Below are 27512 nucleotides of genomic sequence, written 5' to 3' on the forward strand. Positions count from 1 at the left end.
CCTAACATCATAGCAATCAGCATCAAAGTGAAAGCATGAAATTAAGAGAATGAACCCTAAAATAAAAAGGACGTTTATAGAACAATTTAAGAGCACAGGGAATAAAGGACATGTCTCTTGGTTCTACTCGTGGGCTATACGAATTCTCAGCGTCGACGAAGCGAGTAAGTGGGTGTCGAGGCTGCAGGCAGAAACCCGTGCGGGGGGGATGAACTGTCCTTGAGTATTTGAGAGGGTGGCTTCATCAAGCCTTTCACTCTGATAGAAGAAAAGAAGACAGAAGGCCGGTGATCCTGCTGTCTATTATTTTACCCTCTCCAGCAAATACTCAAGGACTGGACCAAGAAGGTCAGGTCTAATTTGTTTTAGACTGTTGTGATCTTCTGGCTTTCACATTTTTTGAAAGCATTTTTGTAGGGCGTTCAATGCTTTCATTGGACCTCAGTTTTGAGTGAAATGTCTTAAAGGGGCCCTGTTATGCATGTTGGGTTTTTCTATTTCCTGCAGGGTGTTAAATAGGTTTCTGTGCATGTAAATGGTCTGCAAAGGCTACAATCCCTGTGTTCCCTCCAGACAGTGTCTCTCCCACACACTCCCCCCCTGCCTGAAACGCCTCCATTGGACTCCTTTGTTTACTTCCGTATATAACATATGGCATATCACTATGTTACACTCACACTTCTATTGGCTAGCGCTCCAACAAATTGTACATGAAAGGCTAAGGGGCAGGACATGTCTAAGAGGTTGACCAACCACAACAGAACAACCAATCAGAGCAGACTGAGCTCATGTAAAAACATGTCACAGTAGAGGCAGAAAATGCAAATATGAGCCTGAGAATGAGCATACTATAACTAAATGTACTGATGAAATAAGATGGCATTTATTTTTCCTCACAGAATAAATTATAACAACAATGTTGATCATATTCTTCTACAGATCTTATTTTGTCTTATACTTTTGGGTTGACAACACTAATGATATTCCCATCGCTCCATACATTCCCAGACATGCTGTGGGAAGAGGGTGAACATGGTGGACACACGCCTGCCAACTCTCACACATTGACTGTCAGATGCAACCAATTGACACCTTTCCCTTACGCCACATGTCAATATTCTTACACGAAGAAAAACATATTCATAACAGATAACTTGGGCTAGCCAGATACTTGCTGCATAATTATCTTTAAAATAAACAACTGAAAATGCTGAAACTTATGTAGAAATAATTACAGCAATAAAAACGATATGATACATATTGAGCATATTCAAACCTGTAACAAGCTCAGCAGCTGCTGAAAACTCAAAAGAAAGCCATTTCTTAAATATGCACACAAATAAGGGCTGATTACTACTTTATGGTGTTGTATTGGGAACGTTATTAATGAGGCACCATGTTTCAGTTACATCATGTCCATCCTGCTGTCAAAACGTTCTCTGCACAGAGCCTTTGTTTTAAAAGTGAATGCAGCTCTGCGCACAGGAGGAAACTCACTCTTTCTTATTGGAGGCAAGTGAGTTCCACCATTTGCATTTAAAACATGCCACAAACTCTTTTGTTAGTTGTGTGGGCCCTGGTCCACCTCTGGAGGGGATCAGAAGGAGAAGTCCTGAGGGAAGTATTAGAGGGAGATGTTTCCTGTAGCTGTGTGAACTGTTTTCAGTGCCAGTCTCAAACACGCCTGTTGTCAAATATAAAGTTAACCAAAACAACACTTTTAATTGACAGGGAGAGGTAATTTCTGATGCTGGTTGCACAAGATGTAACCACTAATCAGATGGGTGATTGTGGCTTGACAGTGTGCAACATCACTCCAGTTTGAGACTACAGATGGAATAGATACCTGCTGCCTTCAGATGACTGTAAGGGAAGCTCATTAGCATATTTCACTGACTGGCTTTATTATACCTAAATACACATATTACCAAACGTGTCCACATTTTCATATTCATATTTCTGTTCATGCAGCAATAACAGTATGTGCCATCTCAGGAATATAGTTCATCAAAATGTAAGTGTGAGTTTACATGTGTATTGAGCTCAGGGTGATGCATCTCAATAAATGTAGCTCTGAAGTTTGGCAAGTTTTGTGAAGTTGCCTGTAAAACTTTTGAAACAAAATTCCTTCAGTATGAGGAGTGATGACCACGAATGTCACTAAGGGTCTCCTCATGAAATGCACAGACTTTAACAATACTGAATGTCACTCCAAACTAGACGACTGATGTTAGTATGCAGCTCAAAGCCCGGCCATGCCTCACAGAGCCGCTAACGTCACTGTTCCTTTAGTCTTGGTTGCACATTGATTGTACATGACAGTCCCGTTTTATGGAGAAAAATGGCAACTTGTTTTTCCTTTTCTTATTTTCACCTTAACTGATTCGTTCACTCACTCTCCATTGCCTTCAGTCTTTTCAGTTTTTTTAATCGTCTCTCTTTCTTTCGTCTTAGCACACAAACATAAATATTGTACGTTAAATATATATCCTGATGCATCGAGTGTTTCTACACAGTCTGTCACTAACTGTACTGTATACGTGGGCGGCCAACATGCTACATGTTGAGAAAATGAACACGGAGCGAAAACACTCCTGGCTGTCCGTCCATCTCCATCTATTGGAGGCATTTGAACAGCTGTGCCTTGATACAAGCTATTATAGTCTGACTCACGTGGTAAAATGGCCCCTGGGTTCAGCAGCGAGCGGGGGGCTGTAGCTATTAAAGCAGTAGGCTGTGAATTAAATGCAGATAGACTCAACAACACATGCCCTAACATTGTTTAACCAGGAGGTTTGAAGCAGAGGACAGAAACTGTCTGTCCAGAGGCGGCTAGCTCAGCCAGGGAGATATTTCAGCTTTGTGTTGTTTCCCTCACACTCAGTCTTAGCTTAGCTGTGCCTTCCAGGAGACAGCGAAAAGAAATGTAGAAACAGAGAAAAGGAAATATCCATTACAGCCTCTGTGAATAGCTTCCACTGCTGTTGCCCTAAGCATGAGAAAAACTGGCAGAGTATTCAGGTCTATTCCATCTGGACGAATCGGGTTGGGTTTCTCGATAACTTTCCCGATGTAAGATGTGAAGCAGAGTCAAAAGATATTCTTAACACCATGTAATGCATGAATTGTTCATACCTGCAACTCATCTTCTGTGCAAGAGATTCTGACCGTTTAACTTTCCATGAAATGATTTGAGCAGTTTTTTTCTTGGGAAAAAGAGAGTTTATTGAAGTGTTGCTGAAATGCACAGTCATCTTTGGAGAGGTGTCCGTTGACGTCCTGGGCACTGCCAAGGTGCCCTTTAGCAAGGCACTGGACCCACACTGCTCACTGGGTGCTGTATATATGGCAGCCTACTGCTCCTATTAAGTTTAAGACTTAATAGTTGGACAGATACTTGCACCAGAAATTCAAGCTGGTGCTCTTGACTGCTGTTCTGAGACAGCATAAGATAAAGCAGTGTCAGGTGTTGAAAGAATGTCCCATTCTTGTTGTTGTTGTTGTTGTGTATCTCATACTGGAACAAAGCTCATCACCATCAATATTTGCAATTTGAAGGATTTATTTAGTACCTCTCCTGTGACATGTCTCCATGCTTTAATCTTCAAAAAGCTCTTTATGTTTCTCATACTGCCTGTGCTGCAGCACCTCTGTTCACCCTCTGTCTGAAACCAGAGCCCAGTCTGCTCTGTTTTGATTGGTCAACCTCTTAGACATGTCCCGCCCTTTAGCCTATCACGTATGTGTTGGAGCACTAGCCAATAGTACCGCGAGTGTTACATGGTGATATCACTGTGTTAAGGAAGCAAACAAAGCAGGCCATTTAATGGATTTCAGGCATGGGGGGGGGGGAAGTGTGTGGGAGAGAAACTTCCTCTAGAAGGAACTTAAGGATTTTAGCCTTTGCAGACCATTTACATGCACAAAAACCTACATACTACAGGAAAAGGAAGACCCCAAAAATGGCCTCAGCTTTCTGCCCAGAGACAAGAGCTCTATACAATGTCCACATTTTCCACAGAACAGTTTAGATAATAAACTTATCATTTCCTGTCTTCTGAAGATTTCAACCAGACACTGATGTCATGTACCTCTGCAGGATAGTGTGTAGGCTGCTATGAATGGCAATGTATTATCATTATAAAGTTATTATGAATAAATACGTTGTTGTGCTATTCAAACCACTAACTGGGCCGGCTGTCAAACTGAAATATATTGCATTTATTAATATACAAAAGTGTTGTGGGATATCATAGGAAATAAAAGGTTGGACATTAGAACAGTCTCACTGCTGGCTGCTGTCAGTTTGAGTTTATTAGATGCGTTGTCTCGTGTTGTTTATTAGCTTATTCTTATATTTGAGTTAAGCAGTTTTAAAGACGCTTCCATCATGGTACAGATTACATCGTGAGGATTCATATGACAATATTATACAGTCTATGATATACATGTTATCAGCAGAGGGATGATGCACTGTGTTGAGAGTAACCAGTGAAGATATAAGAAATACATTTTGTGAGATGCATAAATCTATTTTGAGCCCTTGGGAGGTTTTTCGCCAGGTGTTAAAAGAAAGGTGTGATATACAGTACTGTATGCTTTCATTTTCTTTCTGGCCAACAGATGAGATGATGAATGCCACTCTTATCTCTATGCACCACCATATGAAGCTGCATCTAGCATCCAGATAACTTAGCTTAGCAAACAGACTAGATATTTCTTGATATGATGTATTTTCTTCATAAATAGCAGAGTCTACTGGAAGCATAGGCGGCGCGTGAGGCTCAGGTTTGGGAAGGCTACAAAACTTTTTTTACCTGACGCTGCCCGCCTCCGGCATCTATCGAAAAGAGATCAACTCAGTGAAAGCACCGCCTGCTGACCAATCAGAGCTCAGTGTGCGGGGTTTAAATCTATCAAGTCATATTACAGGATAAAGGAAATACAGTTTAAACTGCCGTATGCAGAGAAGACGCCGACGTGTCGCACTTATCATTCATATCACATCATCAATCAGATCATCGATCATATAATATCATAATATATCATATATTTCCGTATCTGAGTCAGCTTCTCCAGCCGTATCTGGCCGTGCAACACTTACAGTGTCACATACTGTATGCAGAAGTATTATTTTAAGCAACACATTGGGTTGACGAAACACTCGAGTCAAATGTAGTTAAAGTCAGATCCACTCGTGTCTTAGATGGGGCAGTGATATCATAAAACTGTTGTACGCTTTCAAACACTCGGTAGTTTATTTATTTTTTAACCAGTTGTTCTATATTCACCTTGCAGGTGCAGCTATGTGGCTCGTATCCTGGATTATATGTTTGAGTCATGGATGTTTAAAGTTCATATTTGTCTAATATTAGTTTACTTTTCATTAATGAAGTATGACGCTGCGCTGTCAGTACACTTGTCCCTGTTTGTGATTGGTCAAATGTAGCTAACCCCGCCCCTTTCACGTGAACGCGCTCTGAGCTGGAAAGAGAAACCCTATTTGGGTTGCCGTCCGGAGTTGTCCAATATGGCGGACCATCTCGCACATGCGCACTGCAGATCGGGCAGAGCTGCAGATCGGGTAGTGACAACCCTGGCTTGATTTACCGAGTTGATAACCAGCGTCGTAGGACCGCTTAGCGAGATCTCGTTTGTCAGGGTTAGTTAAGATAACTCGAACATATCCTGGGTCTGTTGAACTGGCTTCGTAGTACAGGGCACAGGTGGCTGCATAGCAGCGCTAATGTCAAAGACACAAACATTATACATTATATTTTTGTTTGACCAGGATGTGACAAAAATATTTGGGAAGCCTTCCCTAGCCTATCATCAGTACCCGCCGCCCCTGACTGGAAGTGAATGGTTCAAAACAGGGAAATTCTCCAACACCAAATCCCAATAAAATATTGTTCATAAACTAGATGTAGGGTTGTGTTGGCGCTAGGTGAATGGTAGGCTAGCTGTTCCCCATTTCCAGTCTTTGTGCTAAACTAATAATCCGGGGTAACTTCAAATGTTGCGTAAATAAAGAGTGGTCCTGTTGTCTGACTCAATGGGGACAAAAGAACAATATAAATAAATAAATAATAAACTTTCATTTTATACACAGATTATCTGGCCATTATCTAAAACAAAGATAGATATGTTGACTAAGGAAGAGGCTTTTTACGGATTAAAAACAACTTTGAAACAGCGAGGTAAGAGTTTGAGCACACCATGAGCCAAAGAGCTGCGTTGATAAACATTAACTTTCTCAGAACTCTATTGCTGTTGTCACCTTTGCTATGGCATTTTGAAAATAACCCTGAAAGGAGAGTAGCTAGGTTCTCCAAGTAGGAAAATAATGTTTGAATGATGCAGTTTGTGGATGTGAATAAGGCACAACAAATCTGCAGCCAAACGCAGATGTAGTTGCATTTAAAGATTTATTGTGGAGAAATGTAAAGTGCATAGTTAGAAATATATTGCGTTTCTGTTGAATTTACCAGTGATCTACTGTTCTCATCTTAGACACTCTGTTGTAGCCTTGAATAGATTGTGTAGCCTACTATAGAAATAAATAGTGGAAACAATAACAGATTTCAAGCTGTTTTATATTACTGTTTTTCTGTTGTGTCACATCATATCATAACTTCAAATGTATTTCAAAAATTCAAATGAGATGCCACTTCTGCATGACAAAAAAGGAGGCCATGATGCAGGGGAATATCGCCTGCTGCTAATCCTGTGTTTTCCATGAGAGATAGAGGCAGAGAAAGACTGACAGACAGACTGAGAATGAGTGATAATTGTCTCAATGCTTTTCACTGTGAGCTGCTGGTGTCCAGTGCCTCTACAGGATGTCACAACACAATGCCAAGCGGCCAGTGTGATGTGTGCAGAGGCTGTGTGTCTGCAGGAGCCTGCTGTTGTTTGCAGGTGATTTAATCAATGCAAACACAGCGGATCAATGTGTGCAGTGGCTCAGCCCAGTGCTCTACTTTTCAAATTGGAGGGTGCAGATTCATCACAGTTATCTGTCCTGCTGCCTTCAGATGGTTTTAAGGATTAAATGACAATAACAGAAGGGGAAGGGTTTCATGTTTTCAGTATAACGCACCTGTAGATGACAGATACTGGTAAAAAGTACCAATTAATTTCTTCCTGCGGTAGGTTTTTTTTTTCTCTGAAATCACATCTACTTGCTTTGAAGTGTTTAATTAAAACTGTTATGATGATATGATATATTAAATATTCCTGGATTTCTTTGTTTGAAACATTTCCTCTAAATGGATTTTTTCACAATCACGCCCTGAGCCTGGGTGCAATGCCAACACTGATACAAACCTGGATTTTGGATGTCTATTTTTAAAAGTATGTGATCCCGCTTCACCAAAATACCAACACTTGCCATGTGCTGGAACATTTGAATAAAACTGCTATGTGCTTGTGCCTCTCCTCACACATTCAACACTCTGGGTATGAAAATGTAAAAATGAAAGAATAATGGCAACATGTCAAAGTGTTGCTCGGTTGTCTCCACCTAGCTAAAGAAAGAAATGTTTTCCTAATATAGACATATATTATACAAATATAAAAAAGTGTTGTGCTTTTACATGACATATTTGGCTTGGAATATTCTCTAACTGGTGTCAGGTAATACATAATACTGAAATGGAAACAATTGAGGCCAAGTCCAACAATAAAAGATCTTGTTTTACAAAATGTTGTTCCTCAATCTGTTGGGCGAAAAAAAATGTCATGGGCTTCTGGATTGTCTTTTTGTTTAATGTTAATCTCTAACAGTTATTAGGGGGCAGGCTCTTACGTAGACTAAACATCTCAACAACTTGTTTTTTATATATTAATGATAAATGTAAACTTTGAGCTGAAAGTGGTGTTCTTCCTTCCTATAGGGCTAATGTGTTGCCTTAATGATTTGTGTACTGGTACTACATTCAGATCAGTAGTAAACAGTGGATGTGTCTCACATTTGGTCACATCAACACTCTTCTAAGGCATCTTCTTCAAATATTTGCGGCTGTTGGATAAGCCTATTCATTTTGGAAACTACATTAAAAACATTTGATCATTGTCTTTTGAAACCCCCATATCTTCAAAATATCAACTTTCTATTAGCTAAGAACAAACAGCCTATGGTTTTATGACAATGCGTTTTAACAGGAAATCCAATCGGTTTTAAAAATGTGTGTTTTGTTTGGGAAATCAAGGAATAAACTCATTTAATCTGTAACCCTTAATCCCCCAAATATATTTGGAGGTACATGGTTATCACTGGACAGTGAAAAATAAGATATGTGTTTTCTACACTGCAAAGTAACATTTTGTTCTAGAATGTTCTGCCTTCAGAGTGTAGTTTGTTGTTGTTAGCTGGATCAGTTGCCTGTCATTGTTGTGTTTTACTGAGAACACTAGCAGAGAGCGAAGGAGCAGAGGGAAGTAAAGTCATAGTCTGCAGAATGTTTTTTTGCTGCAGTTCCTTTTGATAAGTCAGAGTGGGAATTTAAGTAAGTAAATGGAATTGAATTTGCATTTTCTTATCATTTGAAAGATATACAATTATTTTCCGACTGATTTAAGAAGAAATACTGAGTGTTCCTTGCGGGGGTTGCAAGTTGCCTTGAGGGTTCCCAGAACAGTTTGAGAAGATGTGTAAATCTGTATTGTGCACTCAAGTGTTTTACCCATCATGAGCTGTTCTTATGATGTTGAGCAAACACAGTTCCTGGCTTCATGAGCATCAAAACCTGACATTACTGTTTGTGTGGCCTCGCTGCAGCACTAAAGGTACCTGGCCTTACTTGAACCATGAAACAGGAGACTGATCGGGACTGACAGTAATGGCTGCCGTACATATGTAAACACATATGGAGGGAGTTGAGAAGAGAACATGTTCAAGACCACACACAAATATTGTTAGGCAGTTCCTTTTTCTGAGAATTCTAGGCTAATGCAAGACAATACCTGAAACTGCATTCTGAGACTGAAAGGAAAAGCCTCATGGGAGATGAAAAAGAAATAAAGAATAACAGAAGCTGTTAACATCCTAAATATTTACATTACGTCCCTGATACGGTATGTAATAATCTATGTACTGGTTTGCCTTGTTCATATTCATTTAAAAGATCATCTTTAACCCAACATTAGGAGTCCTTATCCCTTTGCCATTGTTAAGCCTTTTGATAAAGCACATGCAGGCAAATCTCAGCTGGATACTCCATGTAATCATCACTCCCCAGATTTGAACCTCTGTTCGGGAAAACAGCTGCACCCAAACTCCTCAGAATGATGTCAGGAAGAGATATTGAGCTTAGAGAAGTTGCGTTGATAAGCATTATTACCATTATAGCTTATAATTACAATGTTTAAAAAATGGCTTTGTCACCTCAAATGTCCAATTTTCAACTCGGAGTGTATTGATCTTTAAATGTAAAATGTACATGTTCTACATTGTTTGGACAATTCACAAATAACCTACAACTTTTAACCTGCTGAAGTTAACCCTAACTATTTAAAATAAATACCTTATCAGTCCAACCCAATCGATCCAGCGTCCTCCTAAAATTGACTCAAAATTGCAAAAACAATTGGCCCACTTGAAGTCGAAATATGGTCACTTTCTGGTTAAAACTGCAATTTTGGATCCTGAAAATTACAAAAATGGATGCAACATCCTCAGAAATACCCCAAAAAAATCACTTCAAAATTGTTCAAATCGGCCAAGCCAGTTTTGAACCAATGTGTGGAAAGGCTATGATGCTAATTAATGCTAATCAATGCAACGTATGCTAATTGCAGGATGCTATTGCAAGTTTCTAATTGCTGAGGACGAATGCTAAAAAAACGAAATAAAATAAGGTCAGTATCTGGAAAACAAAAGCCAGATTGCTCTGCAGCGTACTTCATTGAGTACTGCGACCTATCAGAGAAGACAACTTTATTTTTGTCTCGGTTGAAATACTGTAAGAGGGGGTGAGGGATGGAAACGAGTGATGGAACTCAGATTATTGAAGGACGGAGTGAAAGAAGAGCAGGAGGAAGGGGGAACAGAGGGGATATCTGTGCCTATATTCTTCAGCTGAAAGGATGATACCCTGATGGAGAGATAAGAGAAAGAGAGGATAAGGGAGAAAGGGGACATTGGAAAATGGAGAAGGCGAGGGCAGAGTGAAAGATAGGCTGAAAATGGATACCATGTTGGTTCTGTGGAGAAGAAGAGGATAGCAGCTCCAGCAGTTTTAGCAATGAAGAGATAGCGATTGAGGGAAAGCGTTTGAATAGGGAAGGATAGAAAGAGTGTGGATATCTCTTCCTGTTGATGCTCTGTCAAACACTGACTCCACTGTTGTGTAGTATGATCCCAGCCAGCTGAGATACCATCAACCAGGTATGAACTCGGGACAGAGCAGGAAAATGTGGGGACTGGTGAGGGAACGTGAGATGCCTCGGAGTCTCTCAGTGTCACCAAGTATTAGTTAAGGACATGGAAGTGAAACAAATGAAGTGGCCCACAGTGGAAACTACTTGTGTATGCAAATCTGGCTCCTAATAAGCAGACACGCGTTTTTTGGATAAACATAAACAAGCCGACTGGGGGAATGACACGAATGAGAACTCGCAGCATTTTAATGGCTGAATTATCATGATTTTTTTATGCATGGAGTAATGCGTCCCTTTGGTTCCACGATTAAGTATGACACACACAGCTGGGACCAGACTGAAGATGTTGCTGGGAGCATGTTCCGCTTGTCTAGCAGGGTTCGTCTGCGTCTGGCCCTCAGCCAAACCTCACAGCCCCCACATGTTTAGCTGCATGCCGCAATGTCACATCTCACAAACATTTCCCCAAAGCCGGGTTCACATTAGACTGACGCGCTCCTACAGCTATTACCCATCCACCTCACCCACTATGTACACAGCTGCCTCCCGGAGGATCCCTAACACAAACAGGATCCTAAAAATCCCCAATCCGATGTATCTTAAGTATGATGGAGACATCCTGGACCTGGTTTAGCTGAGCCGGACCACTCGAGTTCTGCTTGGATCGGGAACCACTTGTCGCTGGCACCGCCTTCCTCCCTAAGGGCCTTTTCATAGACTGAGCGAAGGCAAAACAATGGGCCAAAGCCGGAAGAAATCACACCGCAGGCCCGGTGCCAGGCAGACCAAAAGAGAGACAGAGAAAGAAATAGAGAACAACAACAACGTGGGATGACAAGCTTTGCTATATCTCTTCCTTTTTATAGAGGCTGCATAGAGACATAGATATGATTGAATGGGCATATGGAAGCTGCTCCACCTTCAGGGCTGTTGTCAAGGCTTTGTGGTGCTCTGTCAAGAGCCGCTGGCATGAGCCTGAAGGAAGGAGAGGCAAAGAGGAAGAAAGGTGACCAGCTCATGGAAGAGCTGAGTGGCTGTTTGTGTTCCTGAGAGCCAAGAAGTGACCGCATGTCATCGACATGACCGAGCAGTGATTGGATAATATCTCTAACTCAGTGTCATTCCAGGCTACTTGGAGAAGAGACTTAGCTCTTTGATCTAGGCTTAATGCGAGGAACCGGGGAGTCGGAGTGTCTTTCCGATTTCTCTCTTTGTTTATCTCTCCTTCAGCAGAAATACTATGGCCCTCACTTATTACAGGTTTTCATGCATTTGTGTTTGAATATATGTGTTTACGTTTCAGCAAGCTCATCTTTTATTTGTTCACTGTTATATATGAAAAGAGCTGATATGAAAAGCATCAATTTTAGTTTTTTTATTTAGTTTTCTTTAATGGTCAGAAATGATCCCACTGTGTGACAGAAAGAAAAATAAGCTTTTGGAGTGAATCTGCAGATTGGCAGCCTACCCCACCCTCTGAGTCATTTTCTAATACATTGCACCAGGAGCAGCACACTGCTACTTGTGCATCCGTTTCTTCTGTTTTCTCCATCATTCCTACAGATTTGGGGGTCTAACTGTTAAAAGGGGCTAGTCTCTTTGGCGATTAAGACTATTGTTGAAATTGCTTGTTAAAAAGCACTTTTAGAAATGATATTATTTATATATGTAAAGAAAGACGTGGTGTATGGTTAGTTTATTAAAGTAAAGACCAATTTTCCATTGATCTGAGAAAACATTTTTGTACGGTGATTCAAATTGAAGGCCAATTCATACTGTGTGAGTCAGGCTGTCCGCTTTTTTCTTGGTGACACAAATGTCTTCATCCCCCATGTCTTTGAGGAGTCATAACAGAACATCTGTTGGCAGCCCAAGAGGAAGAAATAATAATAACAAGAAGAAGAAAGATTGCTGGTTACACAATAAAAAAGAAGAAGACACCAAAATGTTTTTTGAGGAGATCTGAAGTCACCGCTATTACCCACAATTACATAATGAATCAGTATAGAAAATACAAGACAGCCAAATCGTATTGAACAGAAGCAGAAAAAGGAAATAAACCCTCACTGAAGCACTAGACTCACTGCATTGCAAAGCTACTATATGTATCTGTTTATGTCGCACAAATGAGTAAGTCTTATTTGCATTCATATTTATTCCAGTTGTTCTTTGAAAATCATCTAGAATAACATTGTATTTTACCTGAACAATACAATATGATTTGTTATTAAACCCAACTTTGAAAGTGGGAAATGGAAAGCTCTAACTGAGTCAAATTGAAAGCTGTGTAACTGTTAAAGGTCTGAGTGGAAATGATTTTTGTATTATATAGATGTTATTGGAGTAAGCAATGGGAAATTACAAGTCATAACTGCATTAAAAATGCCTTTTCTCTTTTTCTTCGTGTACACAGTGGGAGGAAATAGCTTTGATAGCTGATGATTTTGAAAAGACCTCTCACTTGGCGCGTTTACTGTCAAGTGGATTCACAGTGCCACACTTCCAATTCTGAACATGGGTTTAAAATAACCCCTAAACGCCTGCTGAGCTTCATCCTGCACCGTGCAACTAATCTGTTTAAAACTGAGCAAATGTAATTGTGCATGAACCCTTCTGATGTTGATCTGTGTTAGCAGATAGCCACTCCTTTAAATGTTAGATATGCATCATTTTAAGTAGCGTTAGCTTCTACCATAACAATTCATATGTAAACAATAAGCTGAATTCATTCAAAAAGGTCTAAATGTACCCAGTCACCAGAGTGCAATGTTTTGTTTTTATTATCCTGTAGTTAAATCCTGCCTCCCTCTCACTTAATCACACAGGCATGTTGATTAAGTCTCTAATTTGTAGCAGTGAAAAGAAGGGGGAGATGGAGTTGGTGTATGTGTGTGTCTATGTGTGTGTATTGTACAAAAGATGAGCCTGTCATTGCAGAGGATTACTACGGAGAACATTTCTGTTTTACATTACTTCATTAGACACCCTTTGATAACCTTTCATTTCATATTATTAGTTTTATTTAATCCCGGCCCCTGTCTGAGCCGCTGTTTGCAAGACGGCAAAAGCCTTTGGAGAGACAACTCCTCTACAAGTGTAGGGCTGCGTAATTAAGAAGCCACGAGAGGCTCCGCTTTACACTGATTTCTGAACAGCTGCTGTGAGATGAGTTGTTAAGCACGACCTGTTAGCTTTACTAGAAATCAGGGTAAAATACAACCTTCGTAGATTTACTTGAGAAAAGAAGTTTCAAAGATAACCATGGAAATGAGGTTATATTAGATATGATCATTAATAATTAAAGTTAGGATCCCTTTGATACTGTCTAAGGTTGCCATGTAACAGCCATACAAAAGGGTTCACATTATTTGATCAATTCTCTGCATATTTGTTTGTGTCAGTGGTCAATGTTGGAGTCTGCCATCCCTAAGAAGGATTTCAATTACCTACACATGAGAGATTCACAGAAAGTCACTTTCCAACAGCGCTTTAAGTTACTCCTAATGCCAACCAAACAACTACGGCTGCTAGAACATTAAAATCCTTCAACTGTCAGCGCAAACTGTGTCTTTTCTTGTAAAGCAGTCACAAGGAAATGCAATCTATGTCACTGAGGTTGCTGCTGCCTGTGATTATTAATCAAAAAACAATACAGTGTAGGTTTGCAGGGGCTGCATTTTAAACAGATACACCACCTGCTCCTGTTGTATATCTGACAGTGGAGCTGCTCCAGGACTTTAGTGCATGATAAAAACACTTTCTGTTCCCAACAGTAAACAGCAGTGCTGCAAAGTCAAACGGTACCTAAATCTAAAGAATGATATCATTTTAACTAACTTCACATAAGACACAAAATATTATCAGGTTCTAACATTGTTCTTTGCTCCAATATCTTTAAAGAGGCCTTTTTATGCTTTTGAGGTTTTCCCTTTCCTGTAGTTATTTAGGTTGTTGTGCATGTATATGGTCTCAAAGGCTCAAATCTATGAGTTTCTCTCCAAGGTCCCATGGTGGATCACCGGAAAGGGAGGGACTTCGGCTCTCTATTAGCTAGTGCTCCAACACATTGAACATGATAGGCTATGATAAGTGTCGGGACATCTCGTTATGGTGGTTGACCAATCACAACAGAGCCGGCCAGCTAACCAATCAGAGCAGACTGAGCTCTGGTTTCAGACAGAGGGTGAAAAGAGGTGCTGCAGCATAGGCAGTATGAGAACAATAAAGAGCTTTTTGAACATTAAAGCATGGAGACATGTCCCAGCAGAGGCACTTAATACAAATATGAACCTGAAAATTAGCAGAATATGGCCCCTTTAAAGTAAACGGAGGGAAAATCCTATGATTTTTACTGTAAAATACCATCTTCTGTTTTAAAAACTCAAAAACTAAACTAGCCCAGCTTTAATCATCAACAAATCAAGTGATGCATGGAAGCATGTTGCCCAGTTTAGCTGCTCAATCTCCACCCCAGAATCTACCCGTAGGCTGTTATTATTTATTTCTTTGTGGAGGGGTATGGTTTGTGTTATTGTCGCTTCCCATTCCCCCTCTATGCATTGTTAATGGTATACTGTGGAAAGTGAAAAGGTCAGAGACCAGACACCTAATATTTGCTGTCCATAACTGCATTCATACAGTATACTAATGCATCTATTCAAGTTGGCTCACAGAGGGACGTCACATACGTTGGTTGAAAGCTGCAATTACCTAGATACCCAATAAAGCCCCAGAATGCATTAATGGTCTGTGCTTGTCATCTTTTGTCCATACTTATATATAATTGAAATGTGAGGCTTTTCATTCCCCATCACTTGTCACCAGAATATGTGTGTCCCAAGCCTCGCTCATTACGAGCTGCATCACACACACACAATACATGTATTAAATAAGGACATTATGACATTATGTTCTGCTGCAGAAAGAAAACATTTGATTGTCTTAGAATGTATCTGTTTTCAGAAGAAGTATTTATTGCATTGTTTTGCTATACTCTTTTCCACCTTAAACTGTAGCCCCTTCAAATGTTTTGCATAGAGGTAAAATGTGTAATCTCACCCTCCCTTAAAACAATTACTGGCTGATGTGTTCCTCCTCTCAGTTAATGCCTCCGCCGGATGGCATTTAGTTACTTTTGTGCAAATAGATTGTGTTTTTTTCGGATTGAAAGAGGATATGAGGGCTCACTAACAATTTCCAGTACATCCAGCTTTTTGAATGGCCGGCCATCTGTTTGCCAGAACTGAAGTTTTAACAAGGTCTTTGAAAATATCAGCAATGATGTGGATATAAATATTCACAATAAAGTACATCACGGTTTAAAGTGTCAAGTAAAATCTCCAAATCCCCTCCTTCTCTTCCCCCCGGCAAATGCTAGATCTGTTTACCGCTGATAATCTTATCATAATCAGATTTCACTCATCACCCTGTCCCGGCAAATCTACATCTCTGTTATTGATCAGCCCTGTGATATAATGACAGCCTATCTAAGCACTCAATCTTCTTGTCTGCAGGGCTGAAGATCCGCGAGGTGATGATCAACGTGTCCCGGCAGCAGGTGGAGGATTTCCATGGCCCGGAGGACTACTGGTGTCTGTGTGTCGCCTGGAGCCACCTGGGGACCTCCAAGAGCCGCAAGGCCACCGTGCGCATTGCCTGTAAGCACCGTGTCACTTTGATACCACACTGACCTTATTGTTCTTGAAAAGGTTATTTCTCCGGCTGGTGGCATGATTTTGTAGAAGCAATCATTGCATCATGCTCGTGTGTGAGCGGAAGGTCACACATGAAACAACATGTCTTCATGCTGTTGTGGTTGTTCTTTAATGCATGTTGTTTATTCTCTTTTCTAGACCTGAGGAAGAACTTTGAGCAGGACCCCCAAGGCACAGAGGTGCCTCTGAATGGCATGATTGTGTTGCACTGTCGTCCCCCAGAGGGAGTGCCTGTGGCTGAGGTGAGGGCTTCTTGCTCTTCAAACAAGTAACATTTTCTCCTGTGTTGCTGGAGAGGAGCAGTCGTCTGTCTGCTTTCCTTACAGTGTAACTCTGTATTCATGATACGTTGTTTTGTTACTCTGCAGCCCCAGACGCATCTGCACATCTCTTCAGTTTAAAGCTGCAGTTGATGAGCTGAAGATGCAATTTGTATAGCTTTCTCAGGCTCGCTCTGCTCAAGAAGGAGATATTATTCATATACTGGGAGTAACAACCGACCATGTGCATCACTGTGTTCTCTTTTCGCTGTGTTCTCTGGTAAAAGTATGTACGGCTATGACTTATTTAGATGCCATGTATTAATTTCACTCTCAGTATCATTCCCTCGCCTCCTCCTCTGAGTGTTTTTGTGTGCGTGTGTGTGTGTGTTTGAAAGGGAGAGCCTGTCATTGCCATTTTAATTTTTACTTTGAATTTAAAATGAGGCTCTTGCGGACAGTCCTGTTGTGCAGCACTCTGATGTTGTGAGCCTTCATGTGAAGGCTTAGCAGGCAGAGATGTCAATATCAAAGCCTGTGTGCTCGAGCATCTGAAGCTTTGCATTTACTTAAAGGCACAGTCCGTGATCCATACGTAAACAAAATGACAGCCACATCAGCTAATTTCAAAGCACAGGACCGAAACGCTGCTATTGCTCCCAAAATGTGGAATTGTCTCGACATACACTGACTTAAAAGTTTGTTATTTGTTATGATACTAAAGCCTTGATTAGATTAGTTCTGTTATTATAAGAAATATAAGTTTATATCTGAATATATGATCAGTTGAAAGAAAACAACAACAATATGTTTATCTGTGTATGTCAAACTTAATTATTTTAACAGTCAGAATAAGGAAAGTTAAACATGAACTTGATCAATAGCATTATAAAAAAAGAATTAAAATGTACTATTGATAATAATCGTATTGATATTTTAAATTCCTTTGTCCACAATAATTCTGCAGTGAAAATCTGATATTGTGATTGTTCCTGATTATTAACAGCACATTGCTATTTGTGTGTGTGTGTGTGTGTGTGTGTGTGTGTGTGTGTGTGTGTGTGTGTGTGTGTGTGTGTGTGTGTGTGTGTGTGTGTGGTGTGTGTGTGTGTGTGTGTGTGTGTGTGTGTGTGTGTGTTGTGTGTGTGTGTGTGTGTGTGTGTGTGTGTGTGGTGTGTGTGTGTGTGTGGTGTGTGTGTGTGTGTGTGTGTGTGTGTGTGTGTGTGTGTGTGTGTGTGTGTGTGTGTGTGTGTGTGTGTGTGTGTGTGTGTGTGTGTGATGAATGATTCAGCTCTCACAAATGGAGCATCGGTGTACCACTAGTCTCCCCGATGCATTGTGGTCATCAAATAGGCAACTCCTCATGCATTCATTAATGCAACTGGCTAACAAAGAGAATGGTGATAGTAAATTATGCAGGGACAAATCCAGCTCTCTCTAGTATGACTGGCATTAAGAAAACTCTCATCGTGAGTTGGGATGACTGTACTTTTCTTTCTTCGTGACTTTAGGGACTGCTGAGAGGTTAAACCTGTTTTTGTAACCAGCTCTGTGAAATTTGGCTCAGAGAAGCTGTAGCTCAGCCACATTTTGAGTTTAAGGAATTGAGGTCATGGTGCAGTGTGATCTGCTGAACCACATGTGTATTCTGAGGCATATTTATTGTGGTCATAATATTTATTAGGATTTTTCATAGTCTTGTCATTTGCAACGGATCCTAATGGTGAATCAGACTTTAAAAGTTGCCGAGTGGTCCCGATGCAAAGGAAATTAGTTCCAACTCAGCATGCTGTTTTAAGACACAAACGCTGTAGAGCCGACTTTACAGCTTGAAATCCCCTTATGTCGCTGCTCTCCTCATGTTCTCAGAGGCAACACTAACAGTGAGAGAGGGAAGAACTTTATCCGCATCTCGCTGTAACTAAGCCACACAAGAGTGTACTGGGCTGCTGTGTATAGGATGTTAATGAAAATCACAGAATGCTATATTATCTGTCCCAGCAGTGATAGAGGCAATAATCTGTGCACACTGTAAATCCGACCACAGAGGATGTATCACAGTAAAACAGCTTAAGTCTGCTTCAGTTTATTGGTGACAAGAGTCAAGATGGCCAAATCTCTTCACTTGGCTCTGCTTTTTATAGACAGCGAGCTGCTAAGAAAACAGATTATATGCACTGTGATGTTGAAGTTATTAAATTGTTTGCTCTGTTTAGGGAAAGATAATCACGTAATGATTTTTCTTAAAGGCAAACTGAAATTTAAATCCCCTCTTGCTAAGCAGTCAATATTGAAACTCAAAACGTAATTACCAAAAAGAAAACAGAGCCCCGAGGTCAAAGCCGAAGCTGTGAGTTTTACAGAGGTCATTGTTCATCACAACAACTTGACCCGGGAAAAACTAATGTGGGACTAAGACCAAACTGAGTGTGAGAGCTGCCAATGACTCAGCATATGTTAAAATAACATAAACGAAAAGTACAACAAGTTAGAATCAGTGCTAAGCTAAGGCACCATTACCATGGAAGCTAGGTAGCCTAGCTTGCTAGCATCTACTTTTTGAAGATATTACACATTTGAAAGCAGAATGAGACCTTTCAAATGCTGTCAATGTTGTATATGGACATACACTAAATCCCTTAATGGAGAAAAGACACCCAAGAAACATCTGGTAATAATGATTGGGGAATACAAGATTATGAAATGCTCCAGGCTGCTGCACACTCCAATTGACAGCATGTCTCATAGCAACTGCTGTCATGAAAAACGTTCATGTAGGCCTGAAGCTTAGACAGTTTATACAGGTATGTCAAAAAACAGTTTAAACTCTGTTAAAATTGTGAGATATGGAGAAGGAATATAGTAGTAGTTATATCTTAAAAAGTGAGGAGAATATTGTTGTAGCCTACTTGAAAGCAATTCAGTCTCAATTCCAAGAGGATAAAGATCATGGCCGTGATAATGACTGCATCATTAATGTAGCTCTAAGAAAACAATTAGGGCGCCATCAGGGATCATAACTGTCAGAAAATTACACTTTTGTATTTACAACTCTAGAGTTTATAGCCTTGCAAATGAGTGATTAGTTGCAGTAGCTGAATACAATGCCATATACTCATTTAAAATACATGTAGGTGTTGTGGATAGCACTGAAGCATGAGTCTGGAAAAACATGGCCTATTTTCAGGCCTTGGATATATTATTATATGTAATTGATTTAGGAGGGATTGATCACAACCTGGAGGGTAATCATTGTATCCAGTGTGACTGTAGGAGAAAACTGTCGAAAATATATTATACAATACAGCCTAGTTAGAAAGAAAACTATGCAAATAGCTTTTGAGTGTTGCCAGCTCCAAATTACTGGAGTGAAAATTGCGGCTGCCGTTGTAAGGGTAAAAGTTTAGTGGGGGAGAAAAATAAAGGACTTAAATAACTTTAGAAAAAAAACTGTTTTACAATCATTAGCCCCACATTAACCGCCCAAGTATTCTATACCAAGTGTAATTAATCATCAGGCCTCTCAGCCAAAGTCATTTGAAGTACTTAAAATGTAATTATTCAGAGATGAACATAACATTTCCAGAGACCGTGAGGAGATAAACCAAGGACACAACAAGGGTTTAGCCACCCCCGCCTCTAGAATATGCTGCTGTCAGATTCGGAGGGCTCATTTGTTTAATGTGATTTCATGAAAGTCAATGTTGCATTGAGAAAAGGCCATACATGACTGAGGGAAGGCGGAGAGGGTGCAGCAATGAGGGGAGAGGGGGAGGGTGCTTGTTAATGAAACTCAACCTTAATTTAATCGGATGGAACAAAACCTACTGCAATGCTTTGTAATCGTCTCCATGTCGCCTTCACTTCCCATTTAAATGATTGTAAATGTAGGGCGTTACATTGGCTTTCAGAATAATTAAGTGTTTAGGTGTGATGCAGGGTGGAATTGGAAGGATTTGAACTGAACACACTTTTTTGTGTCAAGTTTAAGACACAGATCAACACATCAACAGAACTGCTCGAGGACTGTTGGCTTCCTTATTTTAACCTCTTCAAAAAGTTTGAAGCTATCAGAAAATAATACTCTGCTACGAGTTCCAGGGACCCCCTGCCGACCATGAGATGCTGCTTTCAATATCATGAGTTTATTTCATTTGATCTCTCCTCTGGCTGAAAATGATCTTCTACCAAACAAGACAAGAGTGAAAACTTTCAGAGGGGCAGTGTGGATCAGTTCTCATTAGCTTCAGTTTATATTGGCTGCTGTTTGACGGTCAACATGGCGACCTTGACACCACGTAGCCCCCCACCAGTAGACTGCCGTGAGGGCTGGTTGGCTGGGTTAGGTGTGGTGTAGTTCAACACTGGTTGCTGCTATCTAAGTGGAACAAATTTGCCAATTAAGCAAATCCGTTTCCTGTTCTCCCCAGGCGTTGGCTTATCAGGCTCATATGAGTCTGGCCTGTCCCTGCCTTCACATCAGCATGTGCATCTCTCTATCGCTTTACCCCGAAGGGGAGATTCTAGGACCAACTCAGAATGCAAATCGCTCTCTGGGTTTATACACTTCCTAGAGCGAACTGAATTAAAAAAAAGAGCGCGGGGGACAGTGTGTGAGAGATAAATCAAAGCCAAAACATGAGACTGAAAAAACCCTTATTTTAATTTACTTAAGCGTAAGAATTCCCTGAGATAAGGGGCCCCCGAAAAATGAACACTCACAACCAAAGAGACTTCACATGTATTGTACTGCTGCGATCACAGAGAGAACAGAGGGACAATTAGTTTGCCAGTCACACTGAAGAACAAGAAACGTCTTTTTTCTTGGTTTTACTTATTTGTCTTTGTACACATTTTTACAGTTTCACGATCAGTGGTGGAATGTAACTAAATACATGAACTCAATTACCATACTGAAGTATGACTTTGAAGCACTAGCACTTGAGTATTTTCATTGTATGCTGGTATATACTTCTACTCCTCCACAATCATAGCTTAAGAAATAAGATACCAATTTACTTTGAGGATTCAGATTATTTAAATAAATAAATAAAAAACAACCAAGAAATGGTGATTTATTGTTGTGGATTAAACTACTGTTGAGACCCAACATTGAACCTTATAATCTTATCTGCTAATAAAAATTCTTCGGAAATGTGCTTTCATAATGAGTACTTTTACTCCTGATGTGTTGAGTATATCTTCATGCTAACGCAACGCGTATGTCATTTGACTCTGAAACTATTACTTTTATTTGCAACAGATTATTTGTACACTGTATACTACTTTTACTTTTAGTGAAAGATCTAAAAGAGTTATTTGTTCACCACTTTTCCCAATGTGGGTGCTGGTAACAATTGTATGGACTTCCTATATGTGAAAAAATATTATATACCTCTTATTCATTTTAAATCAAAATAGTATTTTGCCGAAAACATAATATGATTTGGTGGTGGTGGAAAACACATGCCCGCATCCTTATATGAATACAGCTAACAGGGACGGAGGGTGTCACAAACACGTTGCATCTTAAACACTTCCACAGTCTTTCAGAGGGCAGTGATTGGTCCTCAGTGAAGGGCAGAGCCGTGCCGCAGTAATCGATAGAAACACAGCTCACTTGCTATCAATACCAACTCAAAAGGATTGATTCGAAACTTGTTGTCTTTTGAGTGTGTGCTTGCAAGGTTGCGTAGAACATAAAATGCTCTTAAACAGTGCATGTTTGTGCAACTAAACATACTCTGGTGACACAAAAATCCTCCTATAGTCTGTTTTGTAAACACTTGAGTTTGTAATTGAATTAAGTAGATCTGTAAAACTGCCCATTTGTTATTATTCCTTTTAACACTGAATAAATAATCATTCTTGCATAATTAAAATTAGGTGTGATTTGTTTGTTGTTACTTTATTTTACATTAACTGCATTCAGGAGGGTTTTATGTGATTTATATTATTACATTCACATTTATAAAAATGTTTTATTTGAAATTAGGGTGAATTGTAGCCAATCATTATTATACTGCATGGCTCACTGTTTATTGTGTTGATATTACAGGTGTACTGCTTTGTAATGATCCAATCACAATTAAGCCGGTAAATATAATGTTTGAACTTGCTATTGTAAATGTATTATCTCAAAATTAGTTGGCTGTTATTATTATTACAGTTTTCATATTTATTTTCTGTAAAAGCACCTTGTTGGCATCAAATCAAACTTAAAATGAAAGAAACACACTATATATATATATATATATGCAGAACGGTACATTTAACAATGTATACATGTTGCACCCAATAAAGGTAGGGCTAGTTTAAACTACTTAAAGGCTTTATCCATGATATTATTTCATTTCATCTTCTGAAATATATCACAGTAGAAGTATAACATTACATATAATGTAACTACCCAAGTAAACCTACACATTTGACTTTAATACAGATATTCAAACTTCGTCTGTGACAGAGTTTTTCTCAAGTGTAATTTATAATTGATGTAACTCTACCTGCAAGGGATGGATGACCCTTCACCAACAATATCATATATAATGCTATTCAATCCCCATGCAATAAAACGACCATAATGAAGTTTAGAATGATTTAAACGTTTTTTTTTCCCGATAACTTCTGGTTCAACTCAAGGGTAATAAAGGATTGCATAAATTGAACTTTATTGTATTGCATTATCATAATGTATCCCTCTTTTGTTCACCACCTTTAGCCTGCATACATACGGGTCTATTTGTAACACAAATTAATGCACAACAATTCTACTTTAACGTTATTGTCCCCAAGGAGAGATGCCTCTTGCAGCCAGGTTAAACAAAGAAAACAGAGACATGTAGGCTCACAGACTCAGGTACTAAAAACAAACGTTTATTTGTGGCACATTGTTAATGAGTAAAAAAGCCCTTCTCTGCAATGCTTTATTAACTGATTAATGATGCAAAATAGTTAGCAGCTGCACACTTATCCACCTCATTATGTTGACTTGCTAGCTTGTGATAGAAATGAGATTTCTCATTGAAAATAAATGTTTGTAGTGTAATAAACTGTCTCTGAATTCTCCCTGTAGGCAACGCATTTAGTTGTAGTCAGTGTTTCCTGAGGTGACACATTATCCACTTAAAATATATTGAATTTACACAATGTAATGGTTGTGTACTGGCCGCTTGATCCAAAATATAAAGCCCTAAGGCCACTTAGCCTTCAAGGCGATTTTGAGTGTTGACTCGCATTTAAAACATCCAAATACCTTCGATGAATGCCACAGTCACAGGTATGAGGGTTTTATTCACTAAATAGTCCATAGATCTGTAAGCGTCCAATACCGACTTATAACACTTTAAACTGCATACAGTATAGATCATTAAACACAAGTACAAACACCATCAGGCGTGCGGACACGTGCAGTCAAAAACATTTTCAACTACCTTGTAGACTTCCCCTTCGTCAGAATGGTGAAGTCATTTTATACTCATGGTCTTGAGCACTAGATTCTGCTTTTCACATGGAACTCGGCCGTAACAATAACAAACATAAACCTTGCGCAGTCCATGAACAAACAATACTATACAGAAACTGTGTCATTATAACTTGTGATTATCCAATTAATTTAAGTTGAATTAAAAGAATATGCAACTGTCTCTCCGAACATAAATATTAACTATAAATAATAATACACCTAAATGGCTCTTACAAGTAAAATTTTGCAACTTCTTTATTATGTGCCTCAGCTGAATACACGTTGAGAAAACAAAGGGTTGGGGGTTCAGTGAATTCCCCACTTTACATTTCTCTAACAGTTGTTTAATGTCACCTGCTGCCTGCAGAACAAAAAGTTTTAGTTGAAGTAATTTCCAAGTCATTTGAACTTCATTTACTGAGTAGAGATAGCAAGTTGTGCTTGCATTGATACAGTTCTTGTAGTTGTACAACTGACCTTACAACACTGAACTTATATCATTCTAAAAGTTTCTCTTATCTAGTAGTTGGTGACCAATAGCTGTATCCCCATTTAATGAATGTGACCTCCTTTTCTTACAGCACTGCAACACATTCATGTTGCTTTAATTTAAAATAGTGAAGAAATGGTGAATACATAAAAGTAAGGCAATGTAAGCCTGGAGCTGCAGAGCCTTGTTTTGGGGTCAAACCTGTTTTCAAACAGCCTTACCATTGTCTCTCTGTGACATCAGGGATGCCTTTTTAGGGAGAATCTGTTTGAATACTGCAGACAATACACAGACTGTGAACAATGTGACCCTGGTAAAAACAACAGCGCTCACCTCTGTCGGACTTTCATAAAAGAGGCTGCTGCATTATTTTTAGAGAAGAAGATAAAGCACAAACCTCCAACATGTCAAGGTTAACTCCCTACCCTCCAGACACTAAACAGGGCAGCAGGGAATTAGATAAGAAAAACGTTGTACTTTAATTTACAGATTTACAGAATAGGTAGGTAGGTAGGTAGGTAGGTAGGTAGGTAGGTAGGTAGGTAGGTAGGTAGGTAGGTAGGTAGGTAGGTAGGTAGGTAGGTAGGTAGGTAGGACAGACAGACAGACAGACAGACAGACAGACAGACAGACAGACAGACAGACAGACAGACAGACAGACAGACAGACAGACAGACAGACGACAGACAGATAGATAGAAGTATTCCTTCAAAGTGCCTAAAAGCAAAATATCACTTGGTATGATGAAATCACAAAATACATTTTGTATGATTGTATTAAAATGCACTTTCTTTCCCCCATGAAAGGTTGGAACAGACTGCTTTAGTGGATTAATGGTAGCAGCTGTGGAGAATGTAATATAGGATGGATGGCAACACAGGGCTTGATTAGGCATTGAAGGTGTAAAATCGTCAAAGGCAAAACATCTAAAGACCAAGAATGATGGAATGACCGATGCAGCCCACCAGTGTGGTTCCTTTGTTTGTCTTGACGGCTGTGGAGCCAAATGATGAAAAGACTTAAATTAAAGGCACATGATGAAAGACTTCTTGGGCCATCAAAGGCAAAAAAAAGAACGATTGTGACAACATGACTCCTGATTTATTGATTTCCCAGCTACATTTTTTCATCCAGGGTGCTTCGAACGAGCAAAGCAATCTCTGAGTTTGTTGGCTGTTGTTATATTCCCCTGGCAAATGGACACTCGTGCACACACACAAACACACTGGAGTACAACCCCATGCACAAACACAAGGAGCTACCAGTGGGGCGGAGTTTAATCCTCAAATACATTGCCATAAATCAAACCCCACTCCCTCATGCCCCAGCTCGTCTCTCTCAATGAAAAGCTCAAGCCAGTGGCACATTAATAGCAATTTACAGGGCCAGCCATGCGAGGAGAGGAGCATCAATACAGCATCCTTTATTTTGTAATTCCTTATTACTTTTGCCCACTACACAGGCACTGAATTGGCAAAGAGTAGAAGATGTGTCCTACTGCATCACTGGTCGTTTGTGTTCACACTACCTTAAATAACCCTGTATTTCATCAAGACTTATCTTAATAAATGTAGTGACACAGCCCACCAGAGACATGGCATGTTTAAAAGCCATACAAAAGAATGCATTTACCATTAAGGAATAAAATCACGCTTTATTATGTCTGTAAATGGTTTGAAGTAATGGATACTTTGCTGAAATAGTTGGGGTAATGTATAGCAAGTTGGACATTTTAGCTAACAGCAATGATGAACAGGTTGGAAATAGTTGGCTAAAAGCAAGGAATAACAGTTTGGACGTGTCATGGCTTAAAGCTATGACTGGTTAAGCTAGTAGCCAAAGGTAATAGTATATTAAGTATACAAGGATTAAGTTATGGATGACAGTTGAATAACTACTAAAAAATGGTATAAGCAGTGAAAATAGTTAGTTTGAAGTAATGACCAATGTTTGTGTGTTGGTTATGAAAGAATGTTGCAAAACTAACCACTTTTGTCTAATTAATAGTGTTAAATATCATCCACTTAACAATCCATTCATTCATTTCATCATGAAGTATTTTGAGTGATGAAGATGAGGTTGTACAAGCTACATCATTAGTGTCACCATCAACGGTTGGTAACCACTGACCAACAGTGTTATGTCATTATACAAACAAAACAAACTGAAATGGAAACAGTGTCGTTCACACATTCACCCAAAACACACTCAACATGAACTGTTATTATGAGACTCATTCTTGTGAAGGGGAGAGTTCTGCGGTGAAGGATCGCAACACACACTTACCTCAGATCATTCAGTAATAATGATAGAAGGGAGCAGTGTGTTCAAGAACACAACTCTGGGGTGACAAAAAGCATACAGCCTAAAGATACAATCTCTTGCTACTGCAGATATGTAAGTCATAAAACCCTACTATAATAAAACATAATATATTTTATATTAGACCACAGCAATCAGTCTTAGTAACATATTTGTTGGCACTGATCAGATATTTAATCCATCACATTATTCAATCTGTTTTCTTCTATACATATTTAAGTGACTCATTATACTTTGCCGTTTTTAGGTTGAATGGCTAAAAAACGAAGAAACTCTCAACTCTGCTGGTGCCATCGATACAAGAGGCGACCATAATCTCATCATATCTGAAGCCCGTCTCTCTGATTCTGGAAACTACACCTGCGTAGCCAGCAACATCGTGGCTAAGAGACGCAGTGCAACAGCCACTGTTGTAGTCTATGGTAAGATATCAATTTAAAGGTCACCTATTATGCAAAATCCACTTTGTCATGTTTTTTATACATCAACATGTGTCCCCTCTGTGGAAAGACATTCTGAAAGTTTCAGGAACAAAGATTCTCTCACTTTTTGTCCTGATCCATTTCTATAAAAACCTGTCTGAAAATGAGCTGATCAGATTTTGGCCGCTTTATGATGTCATAACGATTTTTTGGCTTGTGTAACCATTAGCCATCAGCAACCAAGGTACCCCACAATTATCACCTGAATCTCCATTAGGCGCATTCACACCGCAGTACTTTTCCCACAAAGGTTCATGAGAACTTAGTTCATGAGAACTCTTTTGTCGTGTTCACACCAAAAAGAGCCGGTACTAAATTTAGTTCATGAGAACCTTTTTACCCCCACGAAAGTCCCTGCTATACCTCATTCACACCAACGGTGTTTCAGGGCCGGTT

The 27512-nt window shown here is 39.6% G+C and overlaps 1 protein-coding gene across 1 annotated transcript in view; it reads left to right on the plus strand.

The window, feature by feature from the left end:
- unc5da (unc-5 netrin receptor Da) overlaps window positions 1-27512 on the plus strand; it is a 201505-nt gene that overhangs the window by 115387 nt on the left and 58606 nt on the right. Inside the window, exons 3-5 of the mRNA XM_034240064.1 lie at window positions 15897-16040; window positions 16236-16339; window positions 26882-27056. Of these exons, the coding sequence (XP_034095955.1) occupies window positions 15897-16040; window positions 16236-16339; window positions 26882-27056 (423 nt within the window). The remainder of the gene's footprint in view (window positions 1-15896; window positions 16041-16235; window positions 16340-26881; window positions 27057-27512) is intronic.

The sequence above is a fragment of the Gymnodraco acuticeps genome, unplaced genomic scaffold (genome assembly GCF_902827175.1).
Source record: "Gymnodraco acuticeps unplaced genomic scaffold, fGymAcu1.1, whole genome shotgun sequence".
Taxonomy (NCBI): Eukaryota; Metazoa; Chordata; class Actinopteri; order Perciformes; family Bathydraconidae; genus Gymnodraco; species Gymnodraco acuticeps.